The sequence below is a fragment of the Callorhinus ursinus genome, unplaced genomic scaffold (assembly GCF_003265705.2).
Source record: "Callorhinus ursinus isolate GAN/ISIS: 27379988/994484 unplaced genomic scaffold, GSC_fseal_2.0 scaffold126, whole genome shotgun sequence".
Classification (NCBI taxonomy): Eukaryota; Metazoa; Chordata; class Mammalia; order Carnivora; family Otariidae; genus Callorhinus; species Callorhinus ursinus.
In genome coordinates, this window is record NW_027397188.1 from 645,765 (window position 1) to 659,779 (window position 14,015).

At 57.1% G+C, this 14,015-nt stretch overlaps 1 protein-coding gene across 6 annotated transcripts in view; it reads right to left on the reverse strand.

Moving 5' to 3' along the window:
• SEC16A (SEC16 homolog A, endoplasmic reticulum export factor) overlaps positions 1 to 14,015 on the reverse strand; it is a 33,396-nt gene that overhangs the window by 4,864 nt on the left and 14,517 nt on the right. For 5 of the 6 annotated variants that reach the window (XM_073890091.1, XM_025860126.2, XM_025860124.2 and 2 more), the window contains exons 6-26: positions 13,556 to 13,727; positions 13,284 to 13,458; positions 11,826 to 11,968; positions 11,236 to 11,297; positions 10,990 to 11,128; positions 10,369 to 10,614; positions 9,202 to 9,299; positions 8,701 to 8,782; positions 8,370 to 8,487; positions 8,066 to 8,177; positions 7,778 to 7,883; positions 7,049 to 7,189; positions 5,920 to 6,033; positions 5,488 to 5,680; positions 4,664 to 4,909; positions 4,106 to 4,188; positions 3,087 to 3,230; positions 963 to 1,043; positions 734 to 790; positions 521 to 632; positions 13 to 150 (exon numbers count right to left, since the gene is read on the reverse strand). In XM_073890091.1, the coding sequence (XP_073746192.1) occupies positions 13 to 150; positions 521 to 632; positions 734 to 790; positions 963 to 1,043; positions 3,087 to 3,230; positions 4,106 to 4,188; positions 4,664 to 4,909; positions 5,488 to 5,680; positions 5,920 to 6,033; positions 7,049 to 7,189; positions 7,778 to 7,883; positions 8,066 to 8,177; positions 8,370 to 8,487; positions 8,701 to 8,782; positions 9,202 to 9,299; positions 10,369 to 10,614; positions 10,990 to 11,128; positions 11,236 to 11,297; positions 11,826 to 11,968; positions 13,284 to 13,458; positions 13,556 to 13,727 (2,762 nt within the window). The remainder of the gene's footprint in view (positions 1 to 12; positions 151 to 520; positions 633 to 733; positions 791 to 962; positions 1,044 to 3,086; positions 3,231 to 4,105; positions 4,189 to 4,663; positions 4,910 to 5,487; positions 5,681 to 5,919; positions 6,034 to 7,048; positions 7,190 to 7,777; positions 7,884 to 8,065; positions 8,178 to 8,369; positions 8,488 to 8,700; positions 8,783 to 9,201; positions 9,300 to 10,368; positions 10,615 to 10,989; positions 11,129 to 11,235; positions 11,298 to 11,825; positions 11,969 to 13,283; positions 13,459 to 13,555; positions 13,728 to 14,015) is intronic. The other variant, XM_073890092.1, reaches the window with a different exon arrangement.

A 14,015-nucleotide genomic window follows, 5' to 3' on the forward strand; every position in this document is an offset into this window, starting at 1 on the left:
CGTAGTGCCTACCTGGGTTTGGTCCGAACAAGTGAGCAGGAATCGGGAGTGGGGCAAGAGGAGCAAAAAACTCAGCAGGAGCAAGAGCTGGTTCACTCCGCTGGGGCCCCCCGGGGTTTAAAACATCCACGTAGCGTGCTCTGGCTCCAGCTGGGCCGGGAGAAGCGGCAGATTCAGGTCAGCGCACCACATGACCCCGCTCCCCGGGGCCCCCCCTTCCCCGAGCGGGAAGAGCATGCGGGGACGCGACTTTCCACACAGCACAGCCCGGCTGCCACCCGGGGGAGGTGCCCGCCCAGCACTTCGAAGCTACCAGCTCGGGGGCTGCTGAGCAGGGCTCTCACGCTCTAGGGAAGGGGAGCTCTCCCTGCGGACCCGCCCGCAGAGAACCCGGATGCCCTCTGCAGACAGACGGACCGCCATCTGACCCATATACTCACGGTCCGTCCCTAAGCTCTGGTATCTCTGGAGAACAAGCAAGTTCTCACACCAACTCTGATCTCCGGCTTGACTTTTTTACCTGCTTTCCTAGAAAACATGTTCACAGCGGCCCTCGGGGGCCCTCCAGGCCCGGGGGGTGCAGCGAGCGGAGCCTTGGGGAGCGAGGTTGGTGGTGGGGGTGGAGCCTTCTTCTGCGGAGGGAAAGCGGCTCAGAGACCCTCCCGCGGACCCGAAGCCGCCGAGACGGCGTGGGGAGCGGGGGCCCAGGGAAGCGCGAGGAATTCTGACTTACCTCCTCCTCTGGCTCATTTACATCCACCCATCGGTTCTTCTTTTCATCCCAGACGATCTGCCACGATTGTGAAAAGTAACGGAAGACGTCAGGAGGCAGAGCTGAGCAGAAGCAGCACCTGCTTCCTCCCGACACGGCAGCCTCCGGGAGACGAGACCCTGGCCTGCTCGGCGACCACTGTGCACAGGAGCCGGCACGCCCCTCAGGGCCCGCCCTCCACGACACTCACCGATTTGTTCTTGTCGTCTGGCAAGTAAGCTTCGGTCCTTTTTTTCCCAGGAAGCCAACGAGAGAACCAGGATTCACTACTCTAAATGTAAAAACCAGCAGAGCCACCTTGAGGACACGGTGCTGGGTGAGGTGAGCCCGGCACAGAAAGACAGACCCTGAGGATTCACTCCCGGAGGACCCAGAGGAGTCAGGCCCACAGAGGCAGGAGCGGGAAGGGATGGTGTTCAATGGGGGCTGAGGGCCAGTCTGAGAAGACAGGTCCCAGAGGAGGGCGGAGAGGGCGCTACAGAGCAGCGTGCGTCGAATGCCACAAAACCGTGCCCTTAAAAATGGCTAAAATGGTGGGTTTTATGTTATGTGTATTTTACAATTAAAACATCTGAACAGTGTGCCTTCTGGAGCTTTTCCTGTCTAAATGGCAACAAATGGAAGCCTCTGGCGTTCTCCTGGACTGAGCAGTGGCCAACAGACCCGGAACGTCCTTATGGGCCCCCCTCAGACACAGTCCCCCGCCCTGTGTCCTCTACTGGGAGCAGTTAGGTGTCAGGGACGTTCACTTCAACCCCTGAAGGCCATACTTCAACTAAAACACAGACCGACGAGGAAGCAGCGGGTGCGTGTGCTCTCAAACCCGCCACCCTGAGTTCCCCAGCGGAGGGTGACACAGGTCTGCACGCTCACGGCCGGTCAGCGTGTCCTATTCCGGCTCAGGCTCACACACACTCTGAATTAAATTTGTGTTTCCTTACGATGTTCATCATTAAGGGGCGCCTGGGTGTCTCAGTCGCTTAAGCGGATCTTGGTTTCGGCTCAGGCTGTGATCTCGGGGTCATGGGATCGAGCCCCACGTCGGGCTCTGTGGGGAATCTGCTTGGGTGCCCCTTTCCCTCTGCGCTCCTCCCCCACCCCCATGCTTGCTCACTCTCTCTCTAAAATGAATGGATAAATCTTTAAAAAAGAAAAGACGCAGGGCGCCTGGGTGGCTCAGTCGTTAAGCGTCTGCCTTCAGCTCTGGTCCACGATCCCAGGGTTCTCGGAGGGAGCCTGGTGTGGGGCTCTCTGCTCGTTGGGGAGCCTGCATCTCCCTCTCCTGCTCCCCCTGCTTGTGCTCTCTCTCTCACACTCTCTCCCTCTCTCTGTCAAATAAATAAATAAAATCTTAAAAAAAAGACACTAACGGTTAAATAAAATTTGATACACCAAACTGTATGAAAATTAAGGACGTGTCCTGCATAAACTAACATTAAGAGAGCAAAAAGGCAGTCCGCAGACTGGGGGAAGAAGATACTGGGGAAGCACACATTTCACAGAGGACGTGTGGCACGACATTCAAGTGGGAGAAGACGCAAGCCAGCACCACACAGGAAGACACACAGGTGGTAACGGGCACACGAGAAAGGTGCTTGGCGCACTAGCTTGTGAAGCAAAGCGACACCAGGAAGGGCCACGAACCCCCGCCGAGAGGCTGCCGTGGAGAGGCCCGACCCCGTGTGTGCGGGGACAAGGACCTCCAGGCCAGTGACGAGGAATGACTGGGCCTCTCTGGCTCTGCTGGGGGAGGTCACCTGGCACAACCACCCAGGAAAACTGGTGGCACCTTCGCACACCGGACGCACAGCTGTCCTGGGCCCCAGGCACGCCCCATGAGAAACAAGTGCTTTCACCAACAAAAGACAGAGAAGAACGCACATATGGCTTTTACAGAACCACCCCAAACTGAAAAAAAGGCCAATGTCCGCTACTGAGAAAAAAAGGATAAATAAAATTGTAGCATCTGCATACAACAGATGCTATGACACAATGGTTTTTAAAGATTAACCCCCTTTGTAAGAAGTTCTGGGACAGGTCCCAAAGTCAGAAGAGGCCACCCTCTAGGGGTGGGTTCTGACAGGCCATGGACACACGGGGCCCCCTGGTCCCGCTCCAACTGTGCTCTGGCTGGTGGTTATATAGGGACACGGACACCTGAACGCTCATGAAGCTCTGCACGCCCCACTGGATGCTTAGGACACTCGGAATGCCTTTGCCCCGCCGCCAGTGTAGGAGGAAAGCTGTCTGTGGGAGCTGCACCCCCTCCACGGGCCCTGGGCCCCCACCCTGCTGCAGCTGGGCCGTGCATCACCTTCTTGGGCTCCTTGGCCTCTCTCCTGGCAGCTGGCGCAGGTCTCTTCACGTCAGGAGCGGCTGCTGGCGGCTGCATGGAACTGGAGCTGGCACGCTCCCAACCCGGGGGGGCCTCAGAGCCCTGCGACATCCTGGAGGAGCCCTGTCCCAAGGCAACATGGGGGCAGGCTCGCCGGGGCACCTCCCCAGGAGCCTTCAAGACATTGGTGAGTGACGCGAGCAGAGCGAAGCGGGCTGGGGGACAGCTGCCCCTGCTTCCGGCCTGCTCTCACAAGCAACCGAATCAGGGCGCACGGCAGGACTCCACACGGGGGGGGTGGGGTCCACTGGGCACTACGGGGCTAGAAGAAGGGGTGTACATGAGTGCACCAAGGTGACGCTGGGCACAGAAGGGGAGGGGGCGTTTTAAAACACAGACTTGTTTTTTTTCCAAAATACTTATCGCTGAGCGTAAACCCTGTTTTCCATAAACTCTCATTTTACATGAGAATAAAGTATCGTCGTGGGAGAACGCCTAACGGAATCTAAGGTACAGCAAGTGCCTATGATGGCGTGCCCACGAAGGCCCAGTTTGTCAAGAAGGCTTCGGGACGCCCTGCACAGAAAAGCACATGTCCCTCCCCGGGACAGCAACAGAGGGAGGTGCTCTTTCTAGCAGACATCTGTGAGAATGGCAATGAGGACTTCAGGAGGAGCAGTGAAGTTTCAGGGGCCCTGCTGCAGGACTGGGGAAGCCTCTCCGTGCCGGAGAAGTCGCCATCAGCAACACGGCCTCCCAGCAGGGGGCTGTCTGCACCTCGAAGCGCTCCCCCCCCCCATCAGTGCTTTGCACCGACCCCTCTCGCTGCCAGGTCTGCACTACACCTTACGCGTGCTCTCCTGCTGAAGAGCAGCTCAAGAGACAACTTCGTGGTTTTCACTGTTCTCCTCTTACTACAACTGGAGAACGACAAGTTCGGGCTAATTAATGCAACTTATGGAAAACAAAGAGCTTGGGGGGAAAAAGTGGAAGAGTACCAGATGAGCAAAATTTCCACCAAAACCCTCGTCTCTCAGCTCCAGAAGCGAGTTTCTCCCAAGCGCCTCCGGTGCCATCACCCCTGTCAACAGAAGAGAGGCCCACTGCAGTCTCCGTGTCGCCAACACACGACAGGAACTGACATGACGCGCTCGCGACATAGTGCAGCTTCTCACAGGGCCACCGCGGTGCTCAGAGTCCGGCTGGGTGGACGTCTGGCTTTGTTCAAGGGCACAGAGCCGGACCGGCACACAACAGGCATGAGAAGCCCCACGAGGGACTGCGGAGCAGGCTCCGGCCCGGGCACACCTCACGGCCAGCCCGCCACGCCCGGACACCCACTCGCGCTCCACATGCCGACACGCAGCGGAGTCCCGGAAGAAAGCAGCACTGGTATCAACGAGCCCTCCAGCCTACGGCTTCCAGAACGCTTTGTATACACCGACGAACAGAACCTGTCTCAAGTTCAAACGACTGAAGGCTCTTCCACCAATCACCTCCTTCAACACGAAACCCGACAGAGCTCTGCTCTCAGAACGGCACTGCAGCAGGCCTACCTGGGTCCTGGCTCCTGGCCTCCTGGGGCGTGTGCTCACTTTCCTGTAGAGATGGTGCACCAGGTGGCAGGCCAGGCCCCGCGTACGGAGCTGCAGGGTCAGGCCCAGAGGGCTCTGGAAAGCCAAGGGCAGCCCCTGGGGATCCACAGCCAGGCCCCAGCTCAACAGGGCCTGGGGGTGGGGGCACCGGGAACAATGGCACCCTGGCGGGGAGGGCCGGCTGGCTGTCGGGGCGGGCCGGCGGAGCTGCACCAAGAGAGCGAAGAACAGAAGCCTGAGGTACTGGCGCTAACTCCGGGCACGTGAAGAAGCTAAATGGCGGTCACTCAACAGTTTATCACGTGTCCCTTCGTGTGGCCACGTTTCTTTCGTTACAGGATAAGAGAACCAATCATCAAAGCAGAGAGTGCTGACGATGCCAGGGCATTGATGGTTTGGGGAAAAGCAGAACATGCACTTTTTAGGGACGAGGGGAGGACATCATTAAATGTCATGTGTGGCCTGGACCCTGACCCCCAGCGAGACCCCAACACAACCTGGGGAGCAGCGGCCTGAGAGTTCGGTGTTCACTGCACCCTCCCCACCCCCCTCCTCCCCCTCCAGGGCTCAGCAGGCCACCCACCCACTCAGACGAACGGTTAAGGCCGTGAGACCCGACAGGCTCACCGAGGGAGCAAGCATGGGGAGAGGGAAGGCTGACGTGCTGGGAGGACCCGTCCCCTCCGCTCTCCCGCAGGCAGAACGGCAATGCTCCACGTTCGGAAGCAGTGGCTGCGAGGGGAAGGTGGGGAGGCCTGCTGCTTCTCCAGCTGCACGGGGCTCACCTGAAGGCAGCAGCCGCACCCCCTGGCCCAAGTGCTCAGCACTGGGCCCAGGCGGTGCCAGCAGCGGATTGCCGGTGCCCGGGCCCCCGGGCTGGGTGGGCGCTGGCCCGTCGTACTGCCCCGCCTCGGAGCTTGGGGTGCTGGGACAGCGCTGGGGGAAGGTCCCGTCCCGACTCCATGCCGTGGCGCCCTCCTGACGGAGAGAAATAGCAGGCATTTCTAAGAGCCCAACATGGCGTCGCCTGGCCCCGCCGACCCGCTCACTGTGTCCGGGCTTCAGGAGGAGCGTGAGTGCTCTGACCAGCGTGCACACCCCTAAAATCGTACCGTTCACACCGAACATGCTCGGTGTGAAAACGACGGGGGCGCGAACCACACTTGTCAGCATGTCTCTGACATCCTGTCCCCTGAGACCGAGGGCACACTTCACACCTTGACCTGCTTGTCCACACACTGCAGCTGGACCAACCAGGCGGGCTCAACAAAGGCCTCCTCCTCCGGCTTCTCTCTCAGCTGCGGGTCGAAGAGCCGCAGCTGGGACGCGATCTGGACACACACAGGGAGGAAAGGGCCCTGTTACTGTCTGGCACGACAAGGAAGACCGTGTTTTTGAAACCTACCATCATCTGGAACAAAAAGCATCTTCAGGGCCCAGTGAGATAGTTCCCATCACATAGGGTTTCTGAAGCATGTGGTGACCTGCCCTGAAACCTCGCACGTACTGCCGAGTCATTGGAAAGGGTGTGTGGGACCTAGAATTCGCTCTAGCGAGCCCAGCAGCCCGTGTGCACAGAGGCCGCCAGCACCTGGGCCCCCCAGAGCCGACTTTGCTGCCCCCGTCATCGACTACACAGACTTGGCTTTACTGATCAAAATGCTGAATGGATCCAGAACCGCACACACTCTGACGGGCGGTGGGGGGGTGTGGGGACAGTGCAGGATGGCGGTACGATGAAACCAGGTGGCCTTAGCTCAACAGCTCCTGAAGCTGCGGGAAGGAGGACTTGCTAATTATTTTATTTCCTCAGACGTCTGAAACTCCCCACAGTAACGCTTTCTCAGGTTATCATGCGAGCGCGTTTCCTAGGATGAAGCCCCTCGGGGGAGGGGAAGAGCGGCACCCTCGCACCCTGGGCGCAGGCCGGCCCTGTCTTGTTTGCGCTTCACTCACTCCTGCAGGCTGCTCGCGCGGTGTCTGTTGTACAGAGCCAGAAACTGAGGCTGGCACTGGAACAGCACGGACCCCAACCCAGGCTGCTGGACTCCGGAAGCTCAGGCTGTTAACCGCTAGATTCAACCGCTCCACAGTGAGTTTCCTGGAGATGGGGTCCTTCTTCCTTCAAAGCTTATGGCCCAGCTTCCGTAGTGGGGTAAGGTCTCTGAAAACTTCCTAAGCTAACACGCAAAACACCCAATACCTGCCCAAGAACACCTGAATTTCTAAGCTGTTGAAGAAGGAAGCCCCGAGTGTCTACACGGTCACAGCTCAGTCCCCAAGTCCAGTGATACTGACTCGCCCACGGGGTAAATGCTGCTGGAAGGACATTCAAGCAGACGTTACCTGAACCAGCTGGCTGATGAGCACGGGTGAGTGCTTGTGCGGCTGCAGCAGGATGCTCTTGGCAATCACCTCGCAGTAGTGGAAGGCCTGTGTGGCCAGCCCCATTTCAGCCAGGCGGCAGGAGTAGATAAACTTGAACACCTGGGACAAGGGAGCACAGCACAGTCGTCCCAGCACGCCTCCAGAGCCCCCACGTCACCCGATAGCCCCCCAAGCTGGAGCTCCTCCGACACCTTGTGTGCCTCACGTGTGCCCCCAGCCCCCTCCACAGCACTGAGTTCCGACCCCAGAGGGCTTTTAGATGAAAGTTGGAACCAAGCTTCTTAGAAACTCACTTTTCCTGTTCAACACACTTACTAGGCTGGTCACGAGGGGCTTGTCACCACGAGTGCCCGGGCCAGCCAGCATGGCAGGATGGCTGTCCCCACTAACACTGCGCTACACAATGTTTACACCACACGCCCCCAGACCAGATAACACTCTGCCCGAGACACTAAAAACCGTGGACAGAAACTACTGGAAACCATATACTCAAGAAACATTTTAAATGCAAATGAAATCCTCAATTCAACAGAGCTTACTTCTCAAGCATTACAGATGTCTCCCTAAGATTTCCAAAAAACACTATCACTTTTTGTGTAAGAGCTCAAAAGCCCTCAACAACCAAAGACTTGCTAACACTGACCACCCCATTCGTAAAAACCACAGACCAGCGTGGCTCCAGCTTACCTGGAAATTGGGGAAGGAGCAGGTCTGTGCCCCAAGAGACTGGGCATATTCATAGGCTTCTGTCCTCTGAATAGCTTCATTGGTCGCAAACTTTGAAAACGGCAAACTGTTGAGGAAAGAATTTTAATCCTTGAGCAAGGCACCCAGAAGCACATCATGCCATGTGATCAACACCTCGTGATCAAGATGGGAGGCTGTTGCCGCCGGGTGCACACGCGCCATTTCTGGGTTAACTGATGGAGAGATCCTTCCTTTCTAAAGAAAAACAAATACCTTGACGTTCCTCACCTGTGGTTCGATCCAAGTAAGACGAGTTTTGTGGTTTTCTTTGTATAAACCCCCAACCCGACCTGGGCCATGAGGTAGCAAAAGTGTGCAGCATCTAAGAGACCTTTTGAAGCTGAGGAGACATAAAGCAGACCAAGACTCAGTGACTGCAAGTTCTACCAGAAATCTTAACACGTGGACAGCAAACACCAGAGAGGCCATACAAATGGAGAAGCCCCGTGGCCCTCCACACCCTGACAGCGGCTCTCATGCCCAGGCGTGCTGGGTGCCCCCACCTCCATGCCCGCACCTGCACCCGGCCTACCCAGAGTGTCACCCATGGTGGCCATCGCCCTGGACTCCACATCCACGTTGCTGCTCAGGTTGGACAAAACCATAGCAAGATGTGGCCTCCAGTCTCCCCACTTCTCATCTCCGCAACACTGAGGTCAGAAAAAAGCAAAACACAATAAACCCTTATGCTTGGAAGAGAGCGTCACTTTCATCTCGTCACAGGTGAGTTCACAGAGCACAACGCAGAAGCTGGAACGAGAGAAAGTGCAGACCTTGCGGCCCAGGAGGCAATCTGTCACAGGATCAAGCCCGGACAGGGAGCGGGACCACGGGGACCCTGGGGAGAGCCCCTGCACACTGACCGTGGACGCAGCAGGCATCCGCCCCGACATCAGCTGGTACACTGTCTGCAAAGGGTCGTTGATTGGAAGACTGTTGGCGAACCTAGGCAGATACGAAGAGAGAAAGAGCTAAGTCAGCCCTATTTAAAAGACAAGCAGAAACAAGCCCGGTCTCATCTTGGCCCTTTGATGACTGTCGGGTGCCTGACCCAGGCAAAGTGCACAAAGCCCAGTATTTGAACAAAAGAATAAAGGAAATAAAGACTAAGGAATTCGTAATGGTTTCCCAGAGCATAGAAAACTCTGCAGTTAAAAAAATGTTTACAAAGCCCTCAGCAGTCCAACCACAGGGAAGAGGGCCCAGCAAGCCCATGCCGGTGTGACAGCAGCATGGTGCAGAGAACACGCCCCAGCTTTCTGTGACAAGGGCTGCAGGTCACTGTGCTTCCAAGAGCTGCCCAGGCAGCGCAACTGGGCCAGCAGGACGTGCCCAGAAACAGTCTACACAGTAAGATTCTCTACCTGGTCATGACGCGGGCGTGTGTCCGGCTGTCCATCTTACTTGCAAGTAACAGAGCATGACCCCATAAGGCATTTTTCATGGCAGACTCTAAAGCATCCTGCAAAGCATTTTAGTGGTTACCTGAGTTATCAGAACAACTTCGGTGACATACGTGAGCAGAAGCAACGGCCCGTGTGTTGTTACACGGGGGTGGGGGCGGGGGCGGGGGAGAGGGGCCAGAGTGCACCTGAAGGAAGGTGTGAGTCACGGGCCTGCCAACACACGCGCCCGGTTCAGACAAGAAGGAGGAGCCCGCTTCTCCCAATCTGCCCTAGTTGCAAAGTCCCTGTGGCAGTGGGTCTGCGAAGGCTTTGTTGCTTTGTTCTCTGCTAGCAAGCAGCCAGCACAGGGAAGGAGCACACAGACGAGGAACGAGGACGAGCGAGCAGCAGTCCTGCCACCTCGGACTGTCCCTTCCACTGTGAGCAACGCCACTGGCAAGCAGCCCCAGTTCCAGAACGACACACAAGGCCTCCATGAACACCATCTCAACACGGACAGAGCCTTTACTAATGCGGCCTCCCCTGCGTCCAGAATCATCTGGGGTAGCCGTCAAGAGGACAGCCTCTTCAAGGAGATGGATTTGTCACGGTAGAGGAAACGATAAGCAAACCTGACAGATTCTACAGTTCTGATCCGTCCTACCACGTCCACATGAGGATTGTTTATTTACCAAATACGAGCTTTCCAAGCACATCACGACATCAAAGTACTAAGAACTCTGGGCCCGTGAGAGCCCAGCCGCCAGAGCGCAGGCACGGCCATCCCTGGGTCTGCACAGTCCCGGGGAGCTTCCCCAGCACACGTGCGCTCCGTGGCCTGCAGGGCTTGGCACCCACCCAGCGCACACCCCGCTGAAGAGACAGTGAACGCACGCCTAACTGCGTGAGGACAGCTGGCTTTCTGTCCCGCGCACGGGTCTGTCCCTGAGAAGTATACGCAGCAGGGGTGCGGCCAAGCACAGGCAAGTCTCCGACGCTGGCGACCCCTGGAAGAGGGCTCTGCTACCGGGAGCAGACACTCCGGACACCAGATGCTCTTCGCAGAACGAGCCCGTGGCGCCGGGCTAAGGTGCCACCGCGCCTAAGAGCAGGACCGTGCACGCCAGGGCCCGCCCGGGGCCTCACCTTCTTGCGGCCATATAGCAACAGCTCCCGGAACCTCTCGGTCTCCCTTTCAAGGGCACTGCTGCCGGCTGCCTGGCTGTCAGTGAGAAACGAGAGCTGGGCCTCCCCGGACTCCTCTTCCTCCGCTTGCTCCACGGCCTCGTTAGTGAAATCAATCAGGTTGGCCTCGTTGGGTGACTTCCCAGGAAGCCACGCGGTTTTGTGGTCTCGTAACAAAAGCTCCGCGAGGTCTGTTCCCACCACGGTCTGCAGGGGCCGCGGGAGCAGGAAGGAGAAGAAAGCGCGTCACTACACACGGAACTTACCGCAGGCGTCCCGGCATGGGTGAGGCCCCCAACAGGACTCCTCAAATGAGCACGTTAAGATCCCATGGGCACAAGCCACTGCTCACGACCTGGCCAGGGGCAGGACGGACAGACCACAGATGACCTGACAGGCTGACAGAGGCAGACCCAACCACACGCCCTTGAATTCCACTCCCTGAGATCACCGCTAAGACACTTGCTGAGCGAGCCCCTGGATGGGGACGCTGCTCGCCGCCCACAGCTTGGCACAGAAATCCCGCCCAAGTCCGCCGGGGCGGGGGGGGGGGGGCGAGACGGAGGCCAACAAGAAACCTACCCCATTCTGTCTGCACAAGAGAACAATGAAACTCCAAAGGAGACTTGCAGACTCTTTGTCAATTAAATTTTCATTCTGCAAACATTTTGTAGCTTTGTTCTGTGCAAAATTAATAACATCCACTTTATGGGTGTCATCTCTGAAAAAAGAACACACACTCAATGGACAGCAGCAACTGCATCTGCGAAGCTGGGCGCAGTGGCCGCCTCCGCACGGCCGTCGTGGGCTGCTGGACAGGGCACGTACTTGCCGAGTGGTCCTGGGAACGAGCGCAGCTCCTTCTGCTCCGGCATGTGCTGCAGCAAGGTCTGAGGCACAATGGGGGGACGGGGGCAGAGAGAGAGCAGCTCACGGGGAGCAGGTGCACATCCACGCCGGCCCGCGTCTGCCGGCTCCACTGGACCCCCACGCCCTGAGTGCCGGCCTGCCTGCTTTACCACCGTGATTTTCAAACTCTACGTCTCCCCTCCAACTGAGGCAGGGCCCTAATACATGCACAGAAGAGGCCTGCCAAGCCCGCAGAACAGGGCCCCCCACCCCACCTGCCACCAGATCACGAAGCTCCTCTACCCGTGACCAAAAGCCATGAGATGAACACGAGCAGGGTCCTCCCTGCTAAACCAGAAACGCGAATAAAGACAAAATGAATATGCAAATGAAACGAAGTCTAATGTAACACCCGACGCAGGTACTCAAAGTCCTGACCTCTGAGGGGAGAAACAACCGAGCACAATAAAAAAACCTATGACCTAAAGATTCATGGGAAAAAAACATCTTCCAAGGTCACTTATTCAGAGGGCTGTCCTGCGATGCAGAATTTCTACTCACGCAATTACCTCCATGCTGTGAATTTCAACCAATGCAGGCTGTCCTTCCGAAGGCAGATTTGGAATCACTTTAATGAGCTGACCCCCAGGACCGAACCTGGCACAGACATGAGGCACTGAGAACTTCTCAGGAGAAGTTGGTCTTGATGGAGCTACATGTAAATAAAGTGAGAAAGAAACAACCAGCTTGTCATTTTTTAATGCTTCTGGACCAGGGGCGCCTGGGTGGCTCAGATGGTTGGGCGTCTGCCTTCGGCTCAGGTCACGGTCCCAGGGTCCTGGGATCGAGCCCCACATCGGGCTCCCGGCTCAGTGAGGAGCCTGCTTCTCCCTCTCCCTCTGCTTATGTTGTGTGTGTGTGTCTCTCTCTCTCAAAATAAATAAATAAAAATCATTAAAAAAAAATGCTTCTGGACCAGATCAACAGTACAGATTTTCAAGGTACCCATATGGCTGGAATCCTAGGTTAGACTGGTTACGATGACCTGGCTTTCAACTGGAAGGTAGTAATTATTAAATATCCCATCAAAAAGGAGAACTTAGGTATGTGTCAGAAGAACGTTTCAGGGGCGCCTGGGTGGCTCAGTCGTTAAGCGTCTGCCTTTGGCTCACGTCATGATCCCAGGGTCCTGGGATCGAGCCCCACATCGGGCTCCCTGCTCAACAAGGAGCCTGCTTCTCCCTCTCCCACTCCCCCTGCTGGTGTTCCCTCTCTCGCTGTGTCTCTCTCTGTCAAATAAAATCTTTAAAAAAAAAAAAAAAAAAGAATGTTTTGATTGTTAAAAATGAGAACTATTCTCTTCTGAAAACAAAACTTCTTTAAAACAGCCCCATGCACTGAGCACAGGCTACTCGGAAGCAGCGTCTGGCCGCCGGCTGCTCAGAGGCCCCACCAGAGCATCCGTGTCCCCAGCTCTCTTCAGAGGCTGGCTCCTGGCAGTGACGGGCACGGGGCACCGACAAGGACGACAATGGCGGATGCCTGAAGTGCAGAGAGATTTTCACAGGACGTGACACACACTGTCGCACTTCTCTAAGGAAAAGCATTTGATGGAACAGCTCCAAGAGGAGCTGAGAACGTGGCACAGGTGACAAGTCCACGCACAGGAACTTTTCAAGGGGAATTAGGAATGTCCCCACACAAACTGCTTACCCAAGTGGCCAGCACTGGGGAAACACAGTGCAGCCGCACCCAGGAAGCTGGCAGGGAGCCTGTCCTTGGAGCCACACTGACGTGGCCACTATGGACAAGCCAGGCAGCTCTCAGCCGCTGTGACAAGCTCTGTGACTCACAGCAGCCCGTATTCTGCACAGAAGATCAGGCCAGGCCATTGCCGATTCCCATGCGAGCTGAAATCCACTCCCTCCATCACCCCAGGCTTGGGAGGCTGCCCCAGCAGTATGCCTCGACATCCCTTTGTACCTATGAGAGCACAGGGCCCCAACCAAACACACACACACACACACCTCGCTCCGCAGTAGGCCAGCCAGCTTCGGCAGGATAACCGTACTCTGGGAAGCCCTGGGCACTGCTGAAATTGCTGCCGTAGGCGCCGTAGGCATACTGGCCAGGCAAGGAGCCGGGGGGGTGTGGGGCCTCATAGGGAACAGCAGTCACACTGTGATTTCTGTAAATCTGACTCTGAGAAAACATAGAGCAAACGGGAAAAATCAACTCCTGGAAACGCGGGGGCTCGGGCGTGCAGTCACGCGGGAAGGGAGGGGGAGAGGGTCCCCACCTGATGCGAGTGGGAGCTGAAGCTGCTGCGCAGGCTCTGGGCTGAGCGCTCGCTGTGCACACTGCGCCTGTCCACCTCTTCCCCGTAAGGGTCCCTGTGGGGCTCAGGGTCGTCATCGAAACTGCCAGTGAAGCGAGGGTCGTACCTCCAGGGGTCATCGTACCTCTCCGGCCTGGCGGAAGCAGGGACAGAGGCGAGGAGAGGGGAGTGTGGGTGGGTGACTCCAGGACGACGGCCTTTTGCTACCCAACAGTGAGGCCCCACCATGTCGTCACCAGCCCACCAGAGTCGTGACCCTCAGACCAGTCAGAGCCTACCCTTGGAAGAGTGGCCACATCCCAAGCCCAAGTTCAAATCCCTGCCTTCAGATCTGGAGAAACATCCTTCAAGTTCATGCTGCGTGCGGCCACGCCTCTCCCAGACCCAAGAAGAGGAGGAGCCGACTTCCAGCGCCTGTGCT